At 41.8% G+C, this 26,741-nt stretch overlaps 1 protein-coding gene across 5 annotated transcripts in view; it reads left to right on the top strand.

The window, feature by feature from the left end:
- Positions 1-26,741, top strand: part of inpp1 (inositol polyphosphate-1-phosphatase) — a 46,694-nt gene that overhangs the window by 8,505 nt on the left and 11,448 nt on the right. Inside the window, exons 1-5 of one of the 5 annotated variants that reach the window (XM_069906372.1) lie at positions 480-692; positions 5,268-5,485; positions 18,193-18,423; positions 21,065-21,125; positions 23,678-23,878. In XM_069906372.1, coding sequence (XP_069762473.1) covers positions 5,396-5,485; positions 18,193-18,423; positions 21,065-21,125; positions 23,678-23,878 — 583 coding nt within the window. In that variant the 5' untranslated portion in view covers positions 480-692; positions 5,268-5,395. Of the gene's footprint in view, positions 1-479; positions 693-5,267; positions 5,486-18,192; positions 18,424-21,064; positions 21,126-23,677; positions 23,879-26,741 lie in introns of those variants that run through there. The other 4 variants (XM_069906373.1, XM_069906375.1, XM_069906377.1 and 1 more) reach the window with 4 other exon arrangements.

The raw sequence follows: 26,741 nt of genomic DNA, 5'->3' as shown, positions 1-26,741 counted from the left end.
CACAACGAGGGATATTCATGAGTTAGTGATATTGAACAAATATAAATATTGGCTGCAGAAAACGGAGGAAAGATCTCCTAGTCGTCTTGAATGTTATGGCATGGGATGGTCTAAGTTGCCGAGGAAGATGAGAGGGGCATTGCATTGAACACTACAGCACAGAAACAGGCCCCCTTCGGCCCTTCTTGTCTGTGCCAGACCATTTTTCTGCCTAGTCCCACTGACCTGCACCCAGACCATAGTCCTTCCTACCCCATCCCATCCATGTCCCTATCCACATGTTGAAATTGAGCCCACGTTCACTGCACTCCTACCACTCTCTGTGAAATTCCCCTTCCATCAGAATTTCCACCATGCAGCCTTCCCTCCTCATTTGCATTCGGAGAGGACGTCCTCTCCTTCCTCCTCTTCCTTCCCTCCCCTCCTCCTTCCTCCTCTTCCTTCCCTCCCCCTCTCCTTCCTTCCCTCCCTCTTCCTTCCCTCCCCCTCCCTTCTTCCTCTCTTCCCACCGTTCAGTTAAACCGGTTGTTCGCTGGACCTATTTGTTCTTTTCCTGGAATCTATGACGTGGCGGTTGCGTTTCCGGAGTTGCCGTGGGAGGTTGGGACCCTCTGGAGGTGGGCGCTGCAGACTCCCCCCGCCCCCCGACCATTCTCGGCGAGTGCAGCCGTGGTGTCGGACCTGGCCGAAGGGTAAGTGTGATCGGGGCGTTCAGCGCGGTGCCCCATTGCGGAGCATCGGGCGCGGACCGTTGCCTCCGTCTCCCTCCTGGTGCCGCAGATCCAATCAGGTCGGGGCTCGTCCACCCGTTCCTTCATGGATCTCAGCCCTTGGCTTGTGAGAATCCCAAACATCCCTCTCCCCAGCGCTAAATGACCCACCCCGCTTCCGAAGAATGTACCACTTGGTTCCAGAGATTCCAGGCAAACCCTCTCACTGTCTTTAGGAAGAGATCTCTCTCCTCTGCTTGGATATAATACAGTACAGTAATTCTTTCTCTCTTCCTCTCCCTTTCTCTCTCCCTCTCCCTCTCTCCCCCTCACAGAAGTCCATTTCATCCCACTCCCCTTGTCTTTGCCCACAACCTTTCAACAATTTCTTTTTAAAACATTTTTGCACATCCATTTTAAAATTGAATGTGGATTCTGATTTTTCACTTTTTCTGATGGTACATGTCAAATCTGAATAGCCTCACACTTTCACCTTTGGATGAAATGTTTCTGGCTTCAACTTCCACTCCTGAGACCTGAGTTTCAGTGGAACACTGAGGAAGCTGTCAATGGTGCTGGACAGACCAATGTGTTCAAGTCGACATTAGCCGCTTTCAGATAATGCGCTGGCAGACGTAGCTGGGACGTTCAGGTGGCCGCGGAGAAGACGCCTTTCTGTCACCTGAACGTGCCAGCTGAAGGAGAGCTGCGTCCAAGCAAACACTAGCTCCCTGGACTTTGGCTGTCGTCCCACTGCTGCTTTCAGGTGCAGCAGGGGATTCTCCGAGCTGGAGTATATACCGACAGGAGGAGGCTTAGTAAGTGCTCCTCCTGGCTGGGTTCTCTACTTTCAGGTGGCCTCCCAACAGCTGCATTGGGGTAGAATAGGCAGCTTTACAGTTGGGTATTCGGGCCACCAGAAAGCGGCTATTAATTCATGATGGGATGTGCGTATCAATGTTTGGACTAGCATTTATTAACCATGCCTACCTGTCCTTGAAGCCAGTGGCTTGCTGGGCTATTTCCATGTCGACCTAAGGAGTTGCATAAACCATAGTAAAATACCGCAGATGCTGGAAGCCTGAAAGAAAAACGCAGGCAAGATCTGTGGAGAGATTGGGGTGTTGTTAAAGTTTCAGGTCAAAAATGAGAATAGAGTTAACCTTTTTGGTTGTGATTCTCACGAAAAGCCATCAATCTGAAATGTTAGCTGTAGTGTCTCTCCACAGATGCTGCCTGACCTGCTGAACATGTGTCGATTAAATTTTAAATGGACACATGTAGACATACAGAACAGTAATAGGCCCTTTCGGACTACGAGCCCATGCTGCCCAATAACACCCAAATGAACAGTGGGAGGAAACCAGAGCACTCAGGGAAAATCCATGCAGACGCAGGGAGAATGTACAAACTCCTTACAGACAGCACGGGATTCGAACCCAGGACCCGGTCATTGGCGCTGGAACAGGCTAGCCACTACACCAATCATACCACCACTCCACAAAGATGGTAAATATCAAAAAAGACCTTGACACCAGTCTAGTAGTTTCATGGTTAATGTTGCTGATTCTGGCTTTTTAATTACAATTAAATTTAATTAACTTGATTTAAATTCCAAAATTGTTGGATGAAATTTGATCTTATTTCAAAATGCCCTGGAGATGTCTCAAGCAAGCAATTTTAAAGGACAGAAGTGATTCTGTGAGCCCAATACTCCTTATTAGTGTCAAATTATTAACAATTTGTTACTTTGGTCTGCACGTTTACTGGTGGCCACCAGGAAACTGGTTTAACTGCCAGGAGCGACTCGATGTGAACTGATGAGTGAGCAGAGAGCTTCTTGTCTAACATTGTTCAGATTTCTACAGTTCCTCTTGTGGTTTTCCAGTGGTCTCTGCGTATTGGAGTGTCCTTGCAGAGAAATGCAGCAGCAATGATGAACCAGAAAGTGAATGAAGTGGCGGGTCATTGGTTTGTTTTGGGAGGTGTTCGATTATGCTTCATCATTGGTCAGAGGTCCCTGTTCTTCATTTGGAGCTAGAAATCCCGAATAAAGAGAGGAATGGAGTCCTGGTTGAACATCCCTTTTGGAAAAGCAAACCTTTCATAAAGCACCTCAGTCAAGTTGACAGGATTTCCCTGTGTAACAGCCAGACCATGAGGCTACTTAATACTCTGCCTGTTTGAGACTCCTGCTCTTGAATAGAGTGCTGTGGCTGTAATGTGTTTATGTTGAGATTTTCCCGTGTACTTGTACCTGCTGTAATGTTATTTCAGAGAACCACACTATGTGTTGGAATAAATGTTGTTCTGAAGTCTTTCCTGTTGCCTTTCATCATAACGCGTCTAATTTTTTTTTCCAAGCCTGCATCTTGGAAATTCACACAAGCCTTTTACAGGCAGCAGCTTGTGTTGGCTGGAGGAGCCCATCGGTGAATCCACATTTCATAAATTCTCTTTCAAAGTATATTTGTTGGCCTTTGTTTAGTTTAAACCTGATCAAACCAGAAGAGAGACGATTTGTTCCGAGATGATGGCTTGGCTGGGTTCAAGCAGACCTGAAAATTCTGGGTGGACTTGGCTGAATTTGACATGAACACCCACCCCAGTATCAAGTTCTCGACCAATGCAAAAGGGAAATCTCTGAGAAGATTTTGTACATTACTCTGTTACTGAAGTCAAACTCTCCTCAGGAAATATATCATTAAAAATAAATCTATCACACACATTTAATCCTTAAATATGAGGAATGATGTAGGTCTTGGCAAGAAAGAAGATGGTGACTTGAATGACAATGAATGTTAGCAGTTATGTAGAGAAGTTCTAAGAGTTTGATTTGTTCACCTCCGATAAGTACAGGATTGGAAAGAATGTGCACAATGTTGTTTAAATAAAGGACAGTAGAAAAAATGGGTTTGCAACAAGAGCTGGATCAAACAAGGAACTGGGTCAAAAAATGGCAGATGCAGTTCAACTCCGAGAAGTGTGAAGTGCTATATTTGGGTAAATCGAATCAGGGCAGGACTTGCTCTGTTAACAGCAGTCCCCTAAAGAGTGTTATGCATCAGTGGGACCTCAGGCTGCAGCTACACAGCTCTTTAAAGTTGGCAGCACTGGTAGACAGAGTAGTGAAGAGCACATTTGGGACACTTGCCTACATTAGTCAGAGCATTGAATACATTTGTTGGGACCTCATGTTATACGAGACATTGGCGAGGCCACACTTAGAATTATGTGTGTAGTTTTGGTTGCCGAGCGATAAGATGGACATTATAAAGCTGGAAAGGGTACAGAAGAGATTTATAAATTTATTGCCAGGATTAGGGAAGTTGTTACTATGAGAGACTGGAAGAACGACCTGTTTTCCTTGGAGTTCAGGAGTCTGAGAGAGGATCTTACTGAGGTCTATAAAATTCATGAGGGGCACAGATAAGGAAGGTGAATAGTGACAGTCTGATTCCCAGAGTGGGAGAATTTAACTATAGGGTGAGGGGAGGTGGGATTGAGAAGGGAGGTGAGGGGGGCGTGATTTAGAAGGGAGGTGAAGGGGGTGGGATTAAGAAGGAAAGTGAGGGGGTGGGATTTAGAAGGGAGGTGAGGGGGTGGGATTTAGAAGGGAGGTGAAGGTGGTAGGATTTAGAGGGGAGGTGAAGGGGTGGGATTTAGAGGGGAGGTAAAGGGGGTGGGATTTAGAAAGGAGGTGAGGGGGTGGGGGACAGTTCTTCATTCAGAGGCTGGTCGGCCCATGGAACAAGCTGCTATACAAAATGGTGGAGGCTGGGATGTTGGCTTCCTTTAATAAGCCCTTGGATAACTCCATGGATTGGAGGGGTCTGGGTCTAATGTAGGCAAGTGGGACTAAAGCAGGAGGGCACATGGTTAGGCACGGACCATCTGGGATGTGGGAGTGTCTCTGTGCTGTAGGACTCTGTGACTTTTGCCAACTTGTCAGGTCAATTAAGATCGCTGTTTCTGCCCCCAATGTCTGCTGGGGGAAGATGTCCTCTACCAAAAAAAGTGCCGGTTTTTGGAGGTTGCTGGTTTTCGGAATTCCAGATAAAAGGTTAGGTACCTTTTACCTGAAGAAGGGCTCAAGCCTGAAACATCAGTGATGTATCTTTACCTCCTATGAATGCTGCGAGACCGGCCAAGTTCCTCCAGCATTTACTGTGTGTTCTTACTACAATCACAGCGTCTGCGAGTTTTTGTGTTTCACTTCACCTACATGATTGACCAGGGGTGAACTTCTACACAATTATATACTTAGTATCAGTTTAAATCTTCATCATAGCTTCCTTGACTTTGATTCTCTGAAATGTGGCAGAATAAACGAGACCTACCCATCGCCCTGTTTGTTAAATATAATTTAATCTGAAATCTCAAATGAGTTAAATTTGGGTACTATTCTGAAAAGCATAGCTGACTACAAAAAGTACAGGCAGTGAAATTTTCCTCAAAGAAAATGGACAGGGATAATTGATGTTCAGGGTTACAATACAGTTTAAATCTAAGTAACAAGACTATAATTAATTAAAATAATTCCTCTTTTAATTACAGTGCAAAGCTTCTCAAGATTAAAGAGCGCTTTAGGAAAATTGTTTGTAATTTAAGTCCATTATAGTATGGAGGAAGGAATCATCTAAATTCTTCTGAGTCAACTTGGAAAATTATATGGAAGAATCTGAATGAAGAAAGTAGAAAACATCCTGGAAAATCTTTCAGTGGTGTTTTGTGCAGGTTTTTCCAACATGGCTTGTGCTCTGGGCACATTATTGGTAGGGCAAATTTTTTTTAAAAATTACAAACATCATTGGCACCTTGTGTGCTGTCTTCTTCTCTCATGTTGAACCTAGAGGTTTTGTATAGTTGCAGATCAATAGGATGGGTGACAGAAGTATGTGTAGGGGAACATTTTGGGTCCAGTGACTATAATGTCATTAGCTTCAAGTTAATTACAGAGAAGGGTAGGTCTGGGCCTCGGGTTGAGGTTCTAAATTGGAGAAAGGTCAATTTTGTGGAAATGAGAAAGGATCGAGGAAGAGTGGATTGGGATAAGTTGTTTTCTGGCAAGGGTGTGTTCAGTAAGTGGAAGGCCTTCAAAGGGGAAATTTTGAGGGTGCAGGGTGTGCATGTTCCTGTTAGGATTAAAGGCAAAGTTACCAGGCATCAGGAACCCTGGTTTTCAAGGGATATTGGTGAACTGGTTAAGAAGAAGAGAAAGGTATATAGCAAGTATAGGCAACAAGGAGCAAATGAGGCACTAGAAGAGTGTAGAGAATGTAAGAAAATACTTAAGAAAGAAATTAGGAAGGCAAAAAGAAGACATGAGGTTGCTTTGGCAGATAATATGATGGTAAACCTGAAAGGATTTTACAAGTATGTTAAGAGTAAAAAGATAATAAAGGACAAAATTTGTCCCCTTGAAGATCAGAGTGGTCGTCTGTATGCGGAGCCTCACGAGATAGAGGAGATCTTAAACAGTTTTTCTTTTGTAACAGTATTTACTCAGGAAAGTGGCGAAGTGGATAAGGAAGGAAGTGAAACAAGCAGTAGTGGCATGGAACATATAGAGATTAAGGAGGAGGAGGTGCTTGCTACCTTACAGTGAATAAAGGTAGATAAATCCCCTGGGCCTGACATGATATTCCCTCAAACCTTGTGGGAGACTAGTATAGAAATTGCGGGGGTCCTGGCAGAGATATTTAAAACGTCCTTATCTATGGGTAAGGTGGTAGCTCATGTTGTTCCATTGTTTAAAAAAGGCTCCAAAGATAATTACAGGCCAGTGAGCCTGACGTCAGTAGTAGGAAAATTATTGGTGCGAGTTCTGAGAGATTTGATGTACAAGTATTTGGACAACCAAGGGCTGATTAAGGATAGGTCCTACCATTGTGCATGGTAGGTCGTGTTTAACGAGCCTTATAGAGCCTTATAGAAGGTTACCAAGAAAGTTGATGAAGGAAAGGCTGTGGATGTTGTCTACATGTTTTCTGGTTGCAGGTCAATGGGACTAGCGGAATAATATTTTGGCACAGACAACAAGGGCCGAATGGCTGTTTTCTGTGTTGTAGTGTGCTATGGAAAGTTTAGCAGACACTGTGATTAATGCAATAAACAAAAGTGCTGGGGAAACTCAGCAGGTTGTGCAGTGTCTATAAGAAGTGAAGTGTAACTCATGTTTTGGGCCTGACTTTTTGTGCACTATTTTAATTTATTTTTGTAAGGTGATTTATATGAATGTTTGCACTGGGATGCTGCTGCAAAACAATGAATTGTGTGACTTGTTCATGACAATAAATTCTGGTTCTGAATGAGGGCGGCATGGTTAGCGCAATACTGTCAGAGCACCAGTGACCAGAACTGGGATTCGAATCCGGCAGTTTGTGTGTTCTCCCTATGTCTGCGTGGGTTTCCTCTGGGTGTCTTCCCACCCTCACACTACCAATTAGTGGTAATTCTGCCTGGCCTGCAGGAAAACGAATCTCAGGGTTATATGTGATGTCATGTATGTCCTCAGACAATAAATCTGAAATTCTATGTCTATACCTGGTGACTCCAATCTCCAAAGCCCTCTTGAGACTTCAAAAGATTCACTACCTTCTTTGGAATTCTCTGTCACTGAAAGTGGATTCCTCCCTCTTTCAGTCTTGAATGGCCAGTTCCTATTTTGATTCTATGACCACTGCTTCTAGACAGCCCAGCCGGGGAAATGGCATCCTTGCAATACTTGGTCAAGCCCTGCGAGAAGTTCTGTATGTTTCAATAAGGTCACCTCTCACTCTTCTAAACTTCAGATTCTTCTTAATCTCTCCTTGGTTGATCCACTCAGCCCAGTTATCAAGATTCTTTTTTGCACTTCCTGGGAGACCAGAACTTTACTCTTGCACTCAAATTCTCTTCCAATAAAAGCCATCAAACCAATTGGCCTTTCACATTGCTTCCTGTCCCTGCACATTGTGTGTCCAGGTTTCTCTGAACACCAATGCCATTTGCTTTTTTTTTTAAAAACTTTGGCTTTTTATATTACTCTGAAGGGTTGGATGACTCCATGCTGATACTCCTTCTGCAGAACTTCCTTTGTCTGGCAATTCCTTCTTTCTCCTCCAAGTTCCTCTCCAACCCTAAATAGATGTTCCTAACCCTGGCACTGACCAGGCAACACAGCCTTTGGGACTTGCACTCAAAGCTGCACAGAATGGTCTTTATCCCCTGAACTACACTCTCCCCTTCCTACAGTCATGTTCCTCTTCACTCCCACAACTTGAAGAGCCAACGGCTCTATGGTCAATTTGCTGATCCACTCTGCACCCCTTGCTTATGTCCAACACTGCCCTTGGGCCGCACACCTGCCTCATTGCTCGTCACACCTTTTTTTTGTCCATCTTCTCTTGCCGTTCTGCGACTCTTAATTAAAGGAATGTGACTGCTTTCAGGAAAAACGGTCCCAGCAACTTTCCTCATTTCTGTCAAATCTGGGACTCCATCTCCTCAACTCTGAGCCAATGTTCCTTGACTTGCAGACATGTTCGTCGTGGATCACCATAGTTTCTACTGGCTCCCAGGCAATACACTGGCTGCCCTGCCATGTCTGTCCATTTAATTAATGAACATTAATTAATTATTAAAATATAAAGCTGCACACAATTGATCATGAGTAATTTGGCATTGAATGAATATAAATGCACCTACAGAAGGAGAACCTTGCACATCAAGTTGAAGGTTCATCCAGACCACAATCAGTGAGGATTGGTAAGATCATCCCCACAATCTCCATCAGTACCAGAGAACCACAGGGGTGTGTTCTTAGCCCAAGGCTCTATTTGCTTTACACCTAAGACTGTGTGGCTTCGTATGACATCACCGCCATCGACAAATTCACGGACGAGGTTGTATAAAAAGGAGTGATGAATCAGCATACAGGAGGGAGATTGAAAACTTGGCTGAATGATGCACCAACAACAACCTCACACTCAATGTCACCCAAAACCAAGGAGGTGATTGTTGACATCAGGAAGGGAAAACCAGAAGTGGACGATCCAGTGATCAGTGGGGGATCAGAGGTGGAGAGAGTGAGCACATTTAAGTTCTAGGGAGTCACCATCTCGCAGGATCTTTCCTGGACCCAACACACCAGTGGCAACGTGAAGAAACCATGTCAGCGCCTCTACTTCCTCAGGAATTTGCGGAAGTTTGGTATCACACCAGAAACCCTGGCAAATTTCTAGAGGTGTGATGGAAAGTGTGCTGACCGGCTGCATCACGGTCTTGTATGGGAACACTAATACCCCTGAGTGTAAAGCCCTGCAAAAGGTAGTGGACGCAACCCAAGCCATCACAGGCAAAAGCCTCCCCACCATCGAGAACATCTACAGTGAACGCTGCCTTCGGAGAGCAGCAGCGATCGTCAAGGATCCACACCACCCAGCACACACCCTGTTCTCACTGTTGCCATCAGGAAAGAGGTCTCGGTGCCACAAGACTCACCCCACCAGGTTCAGGAATAGCTGCTCCCCCTCCACCATCAGACTCCTCAGCAACAAACTCAATCAGGAACTCATTTACGGACTCGTACTTTTGTACTTTATTGATTTTTTTCCCCTTTCTGTAATACACAGTTTGTTTACATTTCTATTTGTTTACATTTGTACATTGAGTACAGTTTTTTGTTTTGCACTACCAATAAGTGGTAATTCTGCCTCACCCGCAGGAAAAGGGATCTCAGGGTTGTATGTGGTCACGTGTACTCCGACAATAAATCTGAATTCAGAAATCTGAATTTTTATTGACCACCCGGTTTCTCATGAAGAATTAGAACCAGAAAGAATGTGCTTACAAAGAATCTCATTTGGCTAGGACTATTGATACCGAGATGGATTTATTTCCTCAAGTGTAGGTGAGATTCAAGATGTGGCTCCTTTCATGCAGTGAATCAGCATCACATGCCTCAACAATTTTCTTTCTGGGGGAGTCACGTGATGGAGTAGTGGCCGGACGGTGAACTCCAGCCCTCTCCAGAAAAGTCGGAAAAAACAAAGGAAAACACAAAGGCACAAAAATAAAAATTAAAGAAAAGTGAGTATAAAGGTGGAAAGAAGATGGCGACGAAAAAAGAAAAATCGAAATCAACGGTAAGAAGAGAGGAAGAGAAGACAACGGAAGAAGAAGGAGAAGGCCTTACCTGTTCGAAGAGGCCCGCAGTGGAGAGAGAAACCCGCTCCCTCAGGTCGGTAGATAATGGACTACAAAAATGGCTCGCTGAGCCGAGTAAAAGTGCGCAACCGCGCATGAAAAAAAACACACCGACGGGAGGGGTGACCAGCTGGGGAGTCGATCTCCACAGCCGGCAATGACAGCTGCAGAACACCTGCAGCAAGAGGAGAACATAGAAGACAACGAAAACAAGAAAGAAGAGAAGAAAAGGGCAACAAAGAAACAACAGATGGCCAACCCAGAGGAAGAAGAAGAGGAAGAGTACAGTGAAATAGAAGAAGAAGGGAAAGGCAAGACAAAGGATATACTTTCTCTTATTAAAGAATACATGGAGTCATTTAAAGAATGGCAAGCGCAAGAATTTAATGATTTTTTTTTTTTTTTTTTTTCACACCATAAATCACATTAGCCATGATATACACTATTTCTTTTCACACATATACAGTGACTTTTTCTCCCCCCCCCCCTTTCCTCCCAAACCACCCCCCCACCCCCCCCTCTCATCCATTTTAGGTATACAATCTAGGTTGCATTAATCCAGTCAGACAATGTTGTCATTCAACAAAATTACACCAGAAATTCTACTGAGTCCATTCTTTTCTTTCCTTCTCCTTCTATCAACTTAGGTAATGTTTGTCCCCGGTAGGTTTTCGCTATTGTATTTAATGTAAGGCTCCTATACTTGTTCGAATATTTCAATATTATTTCTTAACCAATATGTTATTTTTTTTTCTAATGGAATACATTTATTCATTTAAATTTGGTAGTTTCTTCCTTTTAATTTGGTTATGTATTCCATTAATATTTAAAGACATATAGTTCAGCGTAGCCCTTTTATATTTTGTTTATCTTCTCTTTCCGTTTTTCCATCATTACCTTTCCTCCTTTTCCATTTCTGTTTTCTTATTTTCAACTCTTCATAAGACAACATTCCTACAACATCTAACATTTTCCTTATTCTCCTATTTCTATCTTATTTATCCCCAATCTCCCCTTCACCTCCTGAGTTGTCCTTTATCCCTTGTCGGACAACCACATCTCCCCTCTCCATTTGGATTTGCGAATCCACTCGCAAGCGTCAACTGATTGTGCAGTGACCGCTATTTCCCCCCACCCCGCCTCCCCCAGAAAAGATTTCACTTTTCATATGTCACAAAGGTCCCTCTTTTAATTCCCTCCTTATTCTCTCTATTCCATTACCTTCCCTTATTAATTCTTGTCTATACTATCTATATTTTCCTCTAAGTACAGATACATTCATGTATGCTCATTGTCTCTATTCACTCTTATACCTCTTTACCTGCATACATATCAATCGTGATCATTTTTACTCTCATTACCCGTCTTCTTCCCTCAGTCTATTTTTGTCTTTACCCACATACATATCAGTCGTGATCATTTTAACTCTCATTACCCGTCTTCCTCCCTCAGTCTATTTTTGTAATTGTTCTGCAAATTTTCGTGCTTCTTCTGGATCCGAGAATAGTCTGTTTTGCTGTCCTGGAATAAATATTTTCAATACCGCTGGATGCTTTAGTATAAATTTATACCCTTTCTTCCATAAAATCGCCTTTGCTGTATTGAACTCTTTTCTCTTCTTTAGGAGTTCAAAACTTATATCTGGATAAATGAAGATTTTTTGCCCTTTATACTCCAGTGGTTTGTTGCCCTCTCTTACTTTTTCCATTGTCTTCTCCAGTACCTTTTCTCTTGTAGTATATCTTAGGAATTTTACTACAATAGATCTTGGTTTTTGTTGTGGTTGTGGTTTAGAGGCCAATACTCTATGTGCCCTTTCTATTTCCATTTCATGCTGTAGTTCTGGACATCCTAGGGTCTTAGGGATCCACTCTTTTATAAACTCCCTCATATTCTTGCCTTCTTCATCTTCCTTAAGGCCCACTATCTTTATGTTATTTCTTCTGTTATGGTTTTCCATTGTATCTATTTTTTGAGCTAGTAGTTCTTGTGTCTCTTTAGTTTTTTTATTAGATTTCTCCAATTTCTTTTTTAAGTCTTCTACCTCCATTTCTGCTGCTACTGCCCGCTCTTCCATCTTGTCCATTTTTTTTCCCATTTCTGTTAAGGTCATCTCCATTTTAATTATTTTCTCCTCTGTGTTGTTTATTCCTTTTCTTAAATCCTTAAATTCCTGTGTTTGCCATTCTTTAAATGATTCCATGTATCCTCTAATAAGAGCAAGTATATCCTTTACCTTGCCTCTCTTTTCTTCTTCTATTTCACCATACTCTTCCTCTTCTTCTTCCTCTGAGTTGACCATCTGTTGTTTCTTTGTTGCCCTTTCCTCCTCTTCTATCTTGTTTCTATTGTCTTCTGTGGTCTCTTCTTGCTGCAGGTGTTCTGCAGCTGTCGTTGCCGGCTGTGGAGATCGACTCCCCAGCTGGTCCCCCCTCCCGTCGGTGTGTTTTTTTTCATTCGCATCGCGCATGCGCGAAACTTCGCGCATGCGCGTTTGCGCACTTTTGTTCGGCTCTGCGAGCCATTTTTGTAGTCCATTATTTACCGACCTGAGGGAGCGGGTTTCTCTCTCCGCAGCGGGCCTCTTCGGACAGGTAAGGCCTTCACCTTTTTCCTCCTTTGTCTTCTCTTCCTCTCTTCTTACCGTTGCTTTCGACTTTTCTTTTTTTGTCGCCATCTTCTTTCCACCTTTATACTCACTTTTCTGTAACTTTTATTTCTGTGCCTTTGTGTTTTCTCTTGTTTTTCCCGACTTTTCTGGAGAGGGCTGGAGTTCACCGTCCGGCCACTACTCCATCGCGTGACTCCTCCCAAGAATTTAATGATTTAAGAAGAAGAATAAACAATACAGAAGAGAAAATGAATAAAATAGATATGACCTTAACAGAAATGGGAAAGAAAATGGACAAGATGGAAGAGCGGGAAGCAGCAGTAGAAATGGAGGTAGAGGACTTAAAAAAGAAATTAGAGGAATCTAATAAAAAAGTTATAGAGACACAAGAACTGTTAGCTCAGAAAATAGATATAATGGAAAATTATAACAGAAGAAATAACATAAAGATAGTGGGCCTTAAGGAAGATGAAGAAGGCAAGAATATGAGAGAGTTTATAAAAGATTGGATCCCCAGGATCCTAGGATGTCCAGGACTACAGCAAGATATGGAAATAGAAAGGGCACATAGAGCATTGGCCTTTAAACCACAACCACAACAAAGGCCAAGATCTATTTTAGTAAAATTCCTAAGATATACTACAAGAGAAAAGGTACTGGAGAAGACAATGGAAAAAGTAAGAGAGGGCAACAAGCCACTGGAGTACAAAGGGCAAAAAAATCTTCATTTATCCAGATATAAGTTTTGAACTCCTGAAGAAGAGAAAGGAGTTCAATACAGCAAAGGCGATTTTATGGAAGAAAGGGTATAAATTTATACTAAAGCATCCAGCAGTATTGAAAATATTTATTCCAGGACAACAAAACAGACTATTCTCGGATCCAGAGGAAGAACGAAAATTTGCAGAACAATTACAAAATAGACTGAGGGATGAAGACGTGTAACGAGAGTACAAAAGATTGCGAACTAAAAAGACACATAAGTTTTGAACTCCTGAAGAAGAGAAAGGAGTTCAATACATCGAAAACGATCTTATGGAAAAAAAACTATTCTCGGATCCAGAGGAAGCAAGGAAATTTGCAGAACAACTACAAAACAACCAGAGAGATGAAGATATGTAATAAGAGTAAAAATGACCACGATTTATATGTATGTGGGTAAAGAGGTATATGTATGTATATGAATGTATCCGTATTTAGAGGAAAATATAGATAGTATAGACAAGAATTAATAAGGGAAGGAAATGGAATAGAGGGAATAAGGAGGGAACTAAAAGAGTGACCTTTGTTACAAATGAAAAGTGAAATCTTTTCTGGGGGGGGGCTGGGTGGGGAGGAGTTGCGGTCACTGCAAAATCAGCTGACGCTTGCGAGTGAATTCGCAAATCCAAATGGAGAGGGGAGATGTGGTTGTCCGACAAGGGATAAAGGACAACTCAGGAGGGGAAGGGGAGATTGGGGCTAAAGAAGTTTTAAATAGGAGAATAAGGAAAATGTTTGATGTTTTAGGAATGTTGTCTTATAAAGGGTTCAAAACAAGAAAACAGAAATGGATAAGAAGGAAAGGTAATGATGGAGAAATGGAAAGGGAAGATAAACAAAGTATAAAATGGCTACGTTGAACTATATGACTTTAAATATTAATGGAATACATAACCAAATCAAAAGGAAGAAACTGTTAAATTTACTGAAAAAAGAAAAAATTGATATAGCATTTGTGCAAGAAACACATTTAACTGAATTGGAGCACAAGAAATTAAAGAGAGATTGGGTAGGACACGTAACAGCAGCATCGTATAATTCAAAAGCAAGAGGAGTAGCTATATTAATTAGTAAAAATGTGCCATTTAAAATAGAAGAGGAAATAATAGATCCAGCAGGGAGATATGTAATGATAAAATGTCAGATATATTCGGAGTTTTGGAATCTACTCAATATATATTCACCTAACGAAGAAGATCAAAAGTTTATGCAAGATATCTTTTTCAAGGTAGCAGATACGCAAGGGAACCTATTAATAGGAGGGGATTTCAACCTGAATTTGGATTCAAATATGGACAAAACTGGGAAAAAAATTAACAGAAAGAACAAAGTAACCAAATTTATAATTAAATCGATGGAAGAAATGCAACTTTTGGATATATGGAGGAAACAACACCCAAAGGAAAAGGAATATTCATACTACTCGGCTAGACATAAAACATACTCAAGAATAGACCTATTTTTGTTATCAGCTCGTATGCAAGATAGAGTAAGAAAAACAGAATTTAAAGCTAGAATACTATCGGACCATTCACCCTTAATATTGACAGTAAAGTTAGAGGACATCCCTCCAAGAATGTATAGATGGAGATTAAACCCCATGTTACTTAAAAGGCAGGATTTTAGAGAATTTATTGAAAAACAAATAAAAATGTATTTTGAAATAAATACGGAATCAGTGGAAGATAAGTTTATACTATGGGATGCAATGAAAGCATTCATTAGAGGGCAAATAATAAGTTATGTAACCAAGATGAAGAAGGACTATAATCAGGAAACAGAGCAGTTGGAAAGGGAAATAGTAAATATAGAAAAAGAATTAGCAATGAAGGAAGATACAACTAAAAAAAGAGAATTGGCGGATAAAAAAAATAAAATATGAAACACTACAAACATATAAGGTGGAGAAGAATATAATGAAGACAAAACAGAAATATTATGAACTAGGTGAAAAAACGCACAAAATCCTAGCATGGGAGCTTAAGACAGAAGAAGCTAAGAAAATGGTATTGGCATCAAGGAAAAAAGACAACCAAATTACATATAATCCAAAAGAAATTAAGGAAAACTTTAGAGAATTTTATGAACAATTATACCGAACTGAAAACGAAGGGAAAGAAGGGAAAATAGATGAATTTCTGACCAAAATTGAACTACCAAAACTACAAATAGAGGAACAAAATAAATTAACAGAGCCATTTGGAATAGTAGAAATACAAGAGATAATAAAAAAATTACCAAATAATAAGACACCAGGAGAGGATGGATTCCCAATAGAATTCTATAAAACATTTAAAGACTTATTAATTCCGCCCCTCCTGGAAGTAATCAACCAGATTGATAAAACACAAAGCTTACCAGATTCATGTAAAACAGCAATAATTACAGTAATACTAAAGCAAGGGAAAGATCCACTCTCACCAGCGTCATATAGACCAATATCTTTATTTAACACAGATTATAAGATAATAGCTAAACTATTAGCAAACAGATTAGTAGAGTATGTACCGAAAATGGTAAATTTAGACCAAACTGGATTTATCAAAAAAAGACGCACAACAGACAATATTTGTAAATTTATTAACTTAATTCATGCAGTAGAAGGGAATAAAGCACCTACAGTAGCAGTTGCTTTAGACGCAGAGAAGGCCTTTGACAGAGTAGAATGGAATTATTTGTTCAAAGTATTGCAAAAATTCAGTTTACCGGAGAAGTATATTAATTGGATTAAAGCATTATATAAGGGACCGTTAGCGAAAGTGACAGTAAATGGACATGTATCAAAGCAATTTAACTTAAGCAGGTCAACACGGCAGGGATGCCCACTATCACCTTTATTGTTTGCGTTAGCTATAGAACCACTAGCAGAATTGATAAGACAGAAAATAATATAAAAGGAATAAAAATAAAAGACAAGGAATATAAAATCAGTTTATTTGCGGATGATGTTATAGTGTACTTAACAGAACCAGAACTATCAATAAAAGAATTATATAAGAAATTGAAGGAATATGGAGAAGTGTCGGGTTACAAGATAAACGTAAATAAAAGTGAAGCAATGCCTATGAATAATGCGGATTTCTCAAAATTTAAGAAGGAATCATCATTTAGATGGCAAATGCAAGCAATAAGATACCTAGGTGTACAAATAAATAAAAACCTCGGCCATCTATATAAACTCAATTATTATCCACTAATGAAAAAATTACAGGACGACTTAGAGCATTGGAAAGACTTACCACTAACACTAATAGGAAGGATAAACTGTATTAAAATGAACAATTTCCCAAGGATACAATACCTATTTCAGGCATTGCCAATACACTTGACGGAGAAATTCTTCAAGGAGTTAAAGAAAATAATAAGGAAATTTTTATGGAAAGGAGGGAAACCGAGGATAGCACTAGATAAATTAACAGAATGGTATAAACAAGGAGGCTTACAACTGCCAAACTTTAAAAATTATTATAGAGCCGCACAATTAAGATACCTATCAGATTTTTATCAAACAAGGGAAAAGCCAGCTTGGACGAGATTAGAATTAGATAAAATAGGGGAAAAGATACCTGAACACATATTATATAAATGGGATGAAAAATTGGTACAACCAATTTTGAAGTTCTCCAGTATTACATCATCTCCTCAATATTTGGAAGAAGATTCATGTAGAAAGAAATAAAACAAATTATCAATTACCAAAACTAATATTGACGCAAAACAAGTTACTCCCTTTTACAATAGATAACCTTTCCTTTAGAGAATGGGGAAAAAAAGGGATTAAAAGAATAGAAAATTGTTTTTCAGGAAATAGATTCTTATCCTTTGAACAAATGAAAGATAAGTACAATATAACTCAAGATACAGCGCTGGCATATTACCAATTGAGATCCTACTTGAAGGATAAATTAGGAAGCAGTTTGAGTTTGCCAGAGGGAAGTAACCTTGAATATGTGATTACAGATACAATGATAATCAAAAGATTTATAACAAATATGTATATTAAACTGCAAGAAAAGGAGAATGAGGAAACAAATGGTAAAACTAAACAAAAATGGGAACAAGATTTAAATATAAAGATAAAAAAGGAAACATGGGAGAAGTTATGCTCCGGAACGATGAGAAATACAATAAATACGAGGTTATGTATGATACAATATAACTGGATACACAGGCTATACATTACACCTCAAAAGTTAAATAAATGGGACCCAACAGTATCTGATAGATGTTTTCGATGTAAAAAAGAAATGGGAACAACAATTCATGCAATCTGGACATGTGAGAAAGTAGAAAAATTTTGGGAAGATCTCAATCAGATATTAAATAACAGAAAACAATATACCAAAGAATCCAGAGATCTTCCTCCTAAGTAACATAAAAAACAAAGAATTTGGAATTGATTTGGAGGATGCACAAAAAAGATTTGTTAAGATAGCTCTAGCCGTAGCAAAAAAATGTATTATGTCAACCTGGAAATTGGAAGATAATTTGAAAATACAACAATGGTATATAGAAATGAATAAATGTATTCCATTAGAAAAAATAACATATAGTTTAAGAAATAATATTGAAATATTTGAACAAATATGGGAGCCTTACATTAAAAACAATAGCGAAAACCTACCGGGGACAATCATTACCTAAGTTAACGGAAGGAAAAGGAAATGAAAAGAATGGACTCAGTAGAATTTCTGGTGTATTTTTATTGAATGACAACATTGTCTGACTGGTTTAATGTATCCTAGATTTTATACCTTAAATGGACCGGAGGGGGGAGGTAGGGAGGGTGGGATGGGAGGGGGGGGGGGAGAAAATGGCACTGTATATGTGTGAAAAGGAAAAAGTGTGTACCATGGTTAATGTGATTTATGGTGTGAAAAATAAAAAATTAAAAAAAAAACAATTTTCTTTCTGTAACAGAGAAGAAAAGGTTTCCACATCGCAGCTATGGCTGATCTCCTAACGGCCTTGATCTGTGCTTCTGAGAAATCTGCAAATATAGCCCGGGCTTGCAAACAAGAAGAAGCGCTCTTCCAGCTTCTCATCGAAGAGAAAAAGGGGCCGGAGAAAAATAAGAAATTTGTGCAAGACTTCAAGACTCTGGCAGATGTCATCATTCAAGAAGTCATTAAGCATGACATTGGGAAAAAGGTACCGAGTATGTTAAAAAGGCAGTTTGCAAAAGAACTGTTGGTCGAATAAATCCACAGGTAAAAATGGACACTCAACGTCTCGGGTCAGGACTCTCTTTCAAGATCAGAGGGAAGGGGGTGAAATTATATAACGTATACACTCGTGTAATGGGTGAATTGTTTGAACCAATTTTTCAGGTTAAATTTGGGGTGGTTGACTTTTACTTGGGTCATATATTTGACCATGGTGAGTACCTGTGTCGTTCAAGGTGTTGGGAGCTTGGATGGCCGGGACCAGGTGGTGAGTCTGTGGTTGGGGCCTTGGGAGCTTTGATGGGTGGGCAGCCATAGCCTTTGGAGCTCTGGTGGGCGGGTGACCGAGTCGAGGATCTGCTGGGGGCTCGGGAGCTCAGATGGGTGGGCAGCCAGGGTGAGGGTCTGCTGTTGTGGTGTCGGGAGCTTGGAAGGGCAAGGAAACGGGTGGTCGGGGCGTCAGGAGCTCCAGTGGACAGCCGAGATGAGGGTCTGTGGTTGGGAGCTCAGATGGGCGGGTGGCCGGGAACTCGGAGCGACAAGAGTTCCAGCAGGTGAGCAGCCAAGGTTAATGCCTGCGGTCATGGGGTCTTAAGCTTGGATGAACGGTGGCTGGGGTGTTGGGAGCTCAGAAGGATGGGTGGTTGGGACAAAAAAAAGGGGGGGTGGAAATCAACATTTACATGAGTCATATGAAAACAATTTTTTGGTTAAAAAAGGGGGGGATAGACTATTATACGAGCATATACAGTATATAAAAGGGAGAAAATTGTGGAAGGGGCTCAGAAGTGATGGACAGAAGGAGTGGGAAGTGGAGAGATGGGTAGAGATAGTGACCACTAGTAAGGTAGGGGTGGGGGAAGAGTAGAGAGATAAAAAGTACAGGGGTGGGTAAAGAAGAGATGGAAAGGGAGCAGTCATTTGGGGGTAGGGGCAGCCTAAAATTAGAAAAATTCAATGTCCATGCCGTTAGTTTTGAGGCTGTCGTGTTGTTCCTCACGTTTACGTGTGGTCTCACTGACAGTGGATGAGACGAGGACAGGCATGTCACTGTAGGAATGGTTGGGGAGCTGAGATGTTCAGCTACAGGAAGCTCACGTTTAGACTCACACATAGTGAAGGTGGTGGATGAAGCGGTCCCCAATCTGCGGTTGGCCTCACCGATGCAGAGGCACCACCGAATGTAGAAGGTTAGGTCGGACTATCTGCCTCACCTGGAAAGTCTGTCTATGGCCCTGGATGGAGGTGAAGGAAGGGGGAGGGGAAGATGTAGAGACAAGGTTTGTAATTTCTGTGATTACAGCAGGAAGTTCCCAAGGGGGTGGATGGGGAGGGAAGAGTGGATGACGGAGTCTCAGAAGAAAAATGGATAGGGGTGGAGAGAGGAGGATGTGGCTGGTGGGACCGTGCTGATGTTGACAGAAGTGTCAGAACAATAGAAATGCCATCCATGGTTCAAATAAGAAACTCCCCTTTCAGTTATCAGCAATCTCCTTGTAGTTCACAACTCACAAAAGCACCTAAAAGAGTGCACCTAAATTTTACATATATTACATGGTTTCCTCGGGAGCAATGGAAACATTACACTGGGCAACAAATTTTTTTCAAGACGTTTGCTTCCTGATTTAAAAATAAAATTGGGGATTATGATAGACAGCTTCAAGCTGAACACAAAGATCATTTCAGATTTGCTGTAACACATAGGAAGTTGGAGAAACATTAAATTAACTTTTATTGAATTCAGCATGTTTAATCGCATAATGATGCTCTCAGGTTGACTGCTCATGTTGCACAACAAATTTGAGGAGCTTATCTTGGTCACCAATTTTACAACAGAAGTAGAGCTCATAGACTTTCTTAATAGGTGCAGTCATGCTGTGTCTGAGCCTTAAAAATATACTTGCCACAAATGTATCGCAGCTGTTACAACATTGATGAGACATTTCGGCTGTACTGAATCTTCCTGAAGCCAATAAATGCAATTGTTAAGTACACTCACTCTGCTATTGCCTGAAGAACATTTCCACCAACATGTATTCAATCTATAATCAATGTAATGCACAGGACCTGTATATGTGAGCTACTTTTATAGCCTGTCTTCATCTATCCTGACTAAGCATGCCCAGGCCTAAGACAACATTTGCATAGCACCTGCACTGAGTGCCTGCCCAGGCATGCCTGGATTAACGAAAAATAGGTTACATCTTAAAAACAGAATGTGATAGGGAAGTTTTAAGGCGATTTTCGTGATCAGCAGCCCAGAATCCATAAAATACACCCAAAAGTGTTCAGGAAGCAAAATCTTCATTGTTCAATGTTACTGTTATCTACAATGGAGTGGCAGGGACTGAGGCACACCCTAACATTCCACAGTAGATATCTGGTTTGTAGCTGATCCATTACAATCCTCAGCTGGTAATGAATTCATTCATATTTTGAAGGACAACTTACCAATCAGTCTGTAACTGAGTAAGAAAGTTATCACTAGGGTAGTGGTTTGAAGAGAATTTGTGTTGTGTCCTCTGCTCACAAAAAGGTTTCTTTTCAAATCTAATGTTTTACTGACTAATGTGTTTTAATTAACTAAACATCTGGAAATAACAGTTGTTTTCTTTCTATCCAATTAGTTTCCAGAGCTTGCACCTCACATTGCTGGAGAGGAATCCAATCATTTTGAAAATGGGTTGGGTACGTAACCAGACATCTCTGACTTACTCTGTGATATGTAGAGTGTGGTCAGGTTTTCAAGTGTGAGGGAGTTGAAGTAACAAATGCAGTTGAAGCTGAAGACATGTTGGAATCTGAAACTAATTGGTTGCTCCTGACGTGGCCTCTTGTACATCGCTGAGGACATTCGGAGACTTTGAGACTGTTTTGCAGAGCATCTATGCTCTGTCCACAATGACCATCCCGACCCAAGATATTGATTGGCCATTTCTCTCCAGGGGCCTTCCAGCAATTCTTTTTCTGCTCAAGATTAATGTTGAAACAGATTGTAGAGTCAGCAGAATATACTTGAATAGTGAAAATGATTAGAATGTGGCTGTAGAGCCTCTTAAAGACAAAGAGAAATAACATTACATGATTTATTTGCATTATTTGCATAATTCTGAGATGCTGTTGTCAGGGCTGTAAACATTCACTCTTCCTTTGGGAATTTTGATGGCAGTTTACACTGCCATAATTTGCTGTAACAATTAAGGCAAGGGCATCAAAAGTATGGGGGCAGCTACACTGGAAGGTTGCCCTCGAAGCGACGGCATCCTGACTTGTGGATTCTTGAACTAGTTGTATCATAAATCTCAAAATAATAATTACTTGTCATAAGGAAACTAGGATTAAAAATAAATTGACTCCAGGGATCAAATTCACATGGGGGCAGTGGTTTAAATTCACATTTTGGCATACAGCGTGGTAACAGGCCCTTTCGGCCCACGAGTCTGAGTCGCCCAATTGCACCCAATTAACCTACATTCCCTGGTATGTTTAGAAGGGTGAGAGGAAAGCGGAAAACCCATGCAGGCACGGGGAGAATGTACAAATTCATTATAGACAGTGCGTGATTTGAACCTGGGTTCCTGGTGCTGAAACAGTGTCACGCTAACCGCTATGCTACCCGTGCTGCCACTTTGAGGCTATGGGCTCTCTCAATATCTCAAGAGCCAGTTCCCAATGAAGACAGCCACTGATGATGAAATTTAATAGCAGTCTTAGAGATTAATTGAAGAAACAGGTGTTTGAAGAAGATTAAAATCTGAGATCTGGCACAAAAGTCATGGTTCCTGTCCTCCTATATGTTTCTGAGACCTGGACTTGCATACAGCCGGCATTCTCAGTCCACTAGAAAAATACCAGCAATGTTGTCTCTTCCAAATTCACTGGAAGGGTAACAAACCATCATCCCCAGCATCAAGGCCCCAGTTACTCCCAGTCTGCCATATTGGTCAGACCACATCATTTACATTCTCAACTCCTAAAAAACTTTAATCAGAACTCTGTCACAACAACTTGCCCAAAATCTCCTTTACAAAGTGCCACACACTGACTCCTGGAAATCTCTGGCCCATAACTGCCCAGTGGAGACAGAACATTAGGGATGGGATTGTGATCCTCAATTCCATGCAACGGGAACATACTACTTAACCAACTACCCATGAACCTCCCCATCAAGCACTTTCTGCCCCATCACTGGAAGAGCCTACAATTCCCACACTGACCTCATCAGTCACCTCAGAACCCTCAAAACCATGGAAGCAAATTGTCCTGGATGTGAAGGGACTGTTTAAGGAGAAAGCTGAAACAGTTTGGGCAAGGAAAAACCTCCCTTCTTCCTTCTAATAAAACTAATATGGAGTCCTACAGCAGAGAAACAATCACCTCCCTAAATCCCTTCCCCCACCTCCCTAAATCCCGCCCCCGCACCTCCCTAAATCCCGGCCCCTCACCTCACTTCTAAATCCCCACCTCTCACCTCACTTCTAAATCCCCAACTGCCCCCCCCCCACCCTAGTTACACCCTCTTGTCTTTGATTCTTCCACTTGAGGAAACAGCCTGTCACAATTCACCTTATCTGTGGTCTTCATGATTTCATAGACCTCCCACAACACCATCTCATAAGTTAGTAAGGCACAGTGGTGCCTATGCTTCCTCCGGAGGTTGAGAAGGACAAGGCTACTGGCTCCAATCTTGACAACATTTTACAAGAGACGTTGAGAATTGAGAGCGTCCTGTCCAGCTGCATCATTGCGTGGGACGGTAGCTGCAAGCATCGGACCGAAAGTCATTACAGAGGATCATTAAAATGGCAGAGAAGATCATTGGGGTCTTCCTTTCCTTTATTGACGACATTCACCGAGTGTATTGCTTAAATAGTGCTCAAAAAATTTTAGAGGACCCTTTCCATCCAGCACACAGGATTTTTGACCCACTACCATCAGGAAGGAGGTACAGGAGCATCAACATCAGGACTGTCAAGCTGGGAAATAGCTTCTTCCCACAAGTTATGAGATTGAAGGTTAGCAGCTTCCTGACCATATCGGAGGAGGAGGGGATTTGGAGGTCAGGGTCACCACTGGACTGTACAGGAGGCCATGGTTTGGTTTTCCAACATCTGAACATTCTTGCCTCAACTTTTCTGAACCTGCCTCCCAAGCGTCCTCCTCTCCTCAAATATGGAGACCAAATCTATACATCGTGCTCCAGGACAATCCTGATGAATGACTGTGTTATTTCATTCCAGGTGAAACCATTATTGTGAAAATCTGCCAAACAGAACAAGCGACTGCAGAACTGATCAGTGAAGTGCTCGATGGGAATCTGAAGGCTGCTGGCCTCCTGGCCAAGTGCATTCATGAAGATGTCCACATCGACAGTCCAGACTTGGGAAAAGTAAATATAGACATTCCAATGGACAGCATAGGAATATGGGTTGATCCTATTGGTAAGTGAAACCTTTAAATATCTTCCCTCTCCCTGACTCATGGCTGTGTGATTTCACGTTTTCTGAAGGTTGGGTTTTTTGCTGATTACAATTATTGTGCCTTTTCCATTCTGTACAATCAGAGATAAACATGAAAGTCTGCAGTCACCTTGATTACAGGCACCCATAACCCTGTACCTACTCTGCCAGGGAAACTCACCAGGTCAAACAGTGTACTTTATATAGCAAGGATAAAGATACAAAACGGATGTTTCAGGCTTGAGGCCTTCATCAAGATATGACAAAATGTCGGCAGGCACCCGAACAAAATTGTGGTGGGGGAGGAGCACAGTCCCACAGGACAGGTGGTGATAGGTAGATAAGGGAGGGAGGGCACACCAACAAACAGGGGGAGGGGGGATGGGGTGGAGAGCTACAGGGCAGAGAGATGGAGAAGGGAGGGAGAACGGAGAGTGGGCTAGCAGAAACCGGAGAGGTCAATGTTAATGCCATCTGGTTCCAGACAGAAAATTAGGTGCTGCTCCAATTTACGGATGGTCTTGATGGGACGAAGCTATGGACAGCCATGTGAGCATGGGAGGGAGGTGCAGAATTGAAGTGATCGGCCACTGGGAGATCCCTGTCACTGATGCGGACAGAGCGAAGGTGCTCAGCAAAGCGATCTCCCAGTCTGCGCCCAGTCTCTCCGATTTAGAGAAGCACCAGATGTAGCAGATGACACCCACAGATACATAAATGGTGTTACTTCATGCGGAAGGACTGTTTGGAGTCCCGAATGGTGGTGAGGGAGGAGGTGTGGGCGCAAGTGTGGCATCTCCTACAGCTGCAGGGGTAGGTGCCAACGGGGCAATGATTGGGAAGGGATAAGTGGATGAGGGAGTCATGGAGGGAGTGGTCCCTACAGAAAGTGGAGTGGGGAGGGGAAAGATGTGTCTGATGGCGGGATCATGTTGTAGGTGGCGGATATGACAGAGGAGGATGTGTTGGATGCAGAGGCTAGTGGGGTGGTAGGTAAGGTCAAGGGGAATCGTGTTCTTGTTGTGCGTGGGGGGCGAGGGTGGGAAATGGAGGAGATGTGGGTAAGGGCTGAGTTAATGCCGGAGGGGAAACCATGGTTTTGAAAGCATATTTCAGATGATTTCCCCCCCCACTCCCTCCATTTTCCAACTATATACCTCCTGCCTATGCGACTGTGCCCCTCCTCCCCCCCGACCATTTTATCCAGGTACCTGCCTATATTTTATTCATACTTTGAAGGGCTCATGTATCTTTATCTTTGCTGCATAAAGTAGTGTTTGACCTGCTCAGTTCCTCAGCATTGCGTTTTAACTGTACAAGTATAGAACCTGCCCCTTGGGAAAGGAAACACTAAGATAAATAAAGAATTGATTGTCCTGCAGGCACCCATGCTAGGAGATAGCAATGCCTTCCCACCCCGGTCCCTTTCAATTCTTCCTCTCGCGAGTGACTGATGGTAAATGGAGAAACTTCTACAGGTGCACTGTGGAAGGTATACTAACTGGTTGCATCAAAATTCATTGTCATGAACAAGTCATGAAATTCGTTGTTTTGCACAGCATCACAGTGGAAATTCATATAAAGCTCATTTCAAAAAGATAAATAAAAATAGTCCAAGAAAAGTCAAAATAATAGTGTTTTTGGTTCATTGATCATTCAGGAATCTGATGGCAGAGGGGAAGAAGTTGTCCTTCTGCCGCTGAGTGCTCATCTTCAGGCTCCTGTACTTTTTCCCGATGGTAGCAGAATGAAGCGGGTTTGGCCTGGGTGGTGGGGCGGGAGGGGGTCTTTGAGGATAGAGGCTGCTTTTTTAAGACGCCATTTCATGTAGACAGCCTCAATGGAGTGGAGTCTGGTGCCTGTGATGTCGCAGGCAGAGTTAACAACCCTCTGGAGTTTTTTTTTGTCCTGAAAGTTGGCGCCTCCATACCAGACAGTGATGGAACCAGCCAGAATGCTCTCCACGGTTCACTTGTAGAAGATTACGAGAGTCTTTGGTGATGTACCGAATCTCCTCAGACACCTCACAAAATATAGCTGCTGGCGAGCCTTCTTTGTGATTGTATCGACGTGGAGGCTCCAGGGCAGATCCTCGGAGAATGTTACACCCAGGAATTTGGAAGCTCTTGACCCTCTCCACTACTGCACCCTTGATGAGGACTGGGTCGGGTTTCCCTGACTTCCACCTGAAGTCCACAATCATCACAGCCTGGTTTGGGGATTCAAGTGCCCAGGAACGCAGAAGGCTACAGATAGTGCCAAACCTCAGCAAGTCCATCACAGCCCTCAGATCTTCCTCCCTCACACCCATAACCCTCTACTTTTCTTACATCCATGTGCCTAATCTTAAAATCTTTTAAATGTCGCTATTGTACCAGCCTCTAACACCACCCCCAGCAATTCATTCCAGGCACCCACAACTCTGAATTTAAAAAAAACTTACCTTTGATATCTCCCCTAAGCTTTCCTCCACTCAGCTTTTTTTAAAAATTTTTTTTATTTTTCACACTATAAACCACATTGATCAAGATACATACATTTTCCTTTTCAAATATATACAGTGTCGTTTTCTCCCACCCTCCCTCTTCCCATCCCACCCTCCCTACCTCCCCTCCCATTCATTTAAAGTTCAGAATCTAAGATACATTAAACCCGTCAAACAATGTTGTCACTCAATAAAAATAAACAAGAAGTTCCACTGAGTCAATTCTTTGCATTTCCTTCGCCTTCTGTCATTTTTAGGTGCCCGGTAGGTTTTCTCTATTGTGTTTCATGTATGGCTCCCATATTTGTTCAAATATTGTAATATTATTTCTTAAATTATATGTTATTTTTTCTAGTGGAA

Source organism: Narcine bancroftii, chromosome 12, assembly GCF_036971445.1.
Source record: "Narcine bancroftii isolate sNarBan1 chromosome 12, sNarBan1.hap1, whole genome shotgun sequence".
Classification (NCBI taxonomy): Eukaryota; Metazoa; Chordata; class Chondrichthyes; order Torpediniformes; family Narcinidae; genus Narcine; species Narcine bancroftii.
Note: the sequence above shows the minus strand (reverse complement) of the source record. Positions and strands in the feature narration are given on the sequence as shown.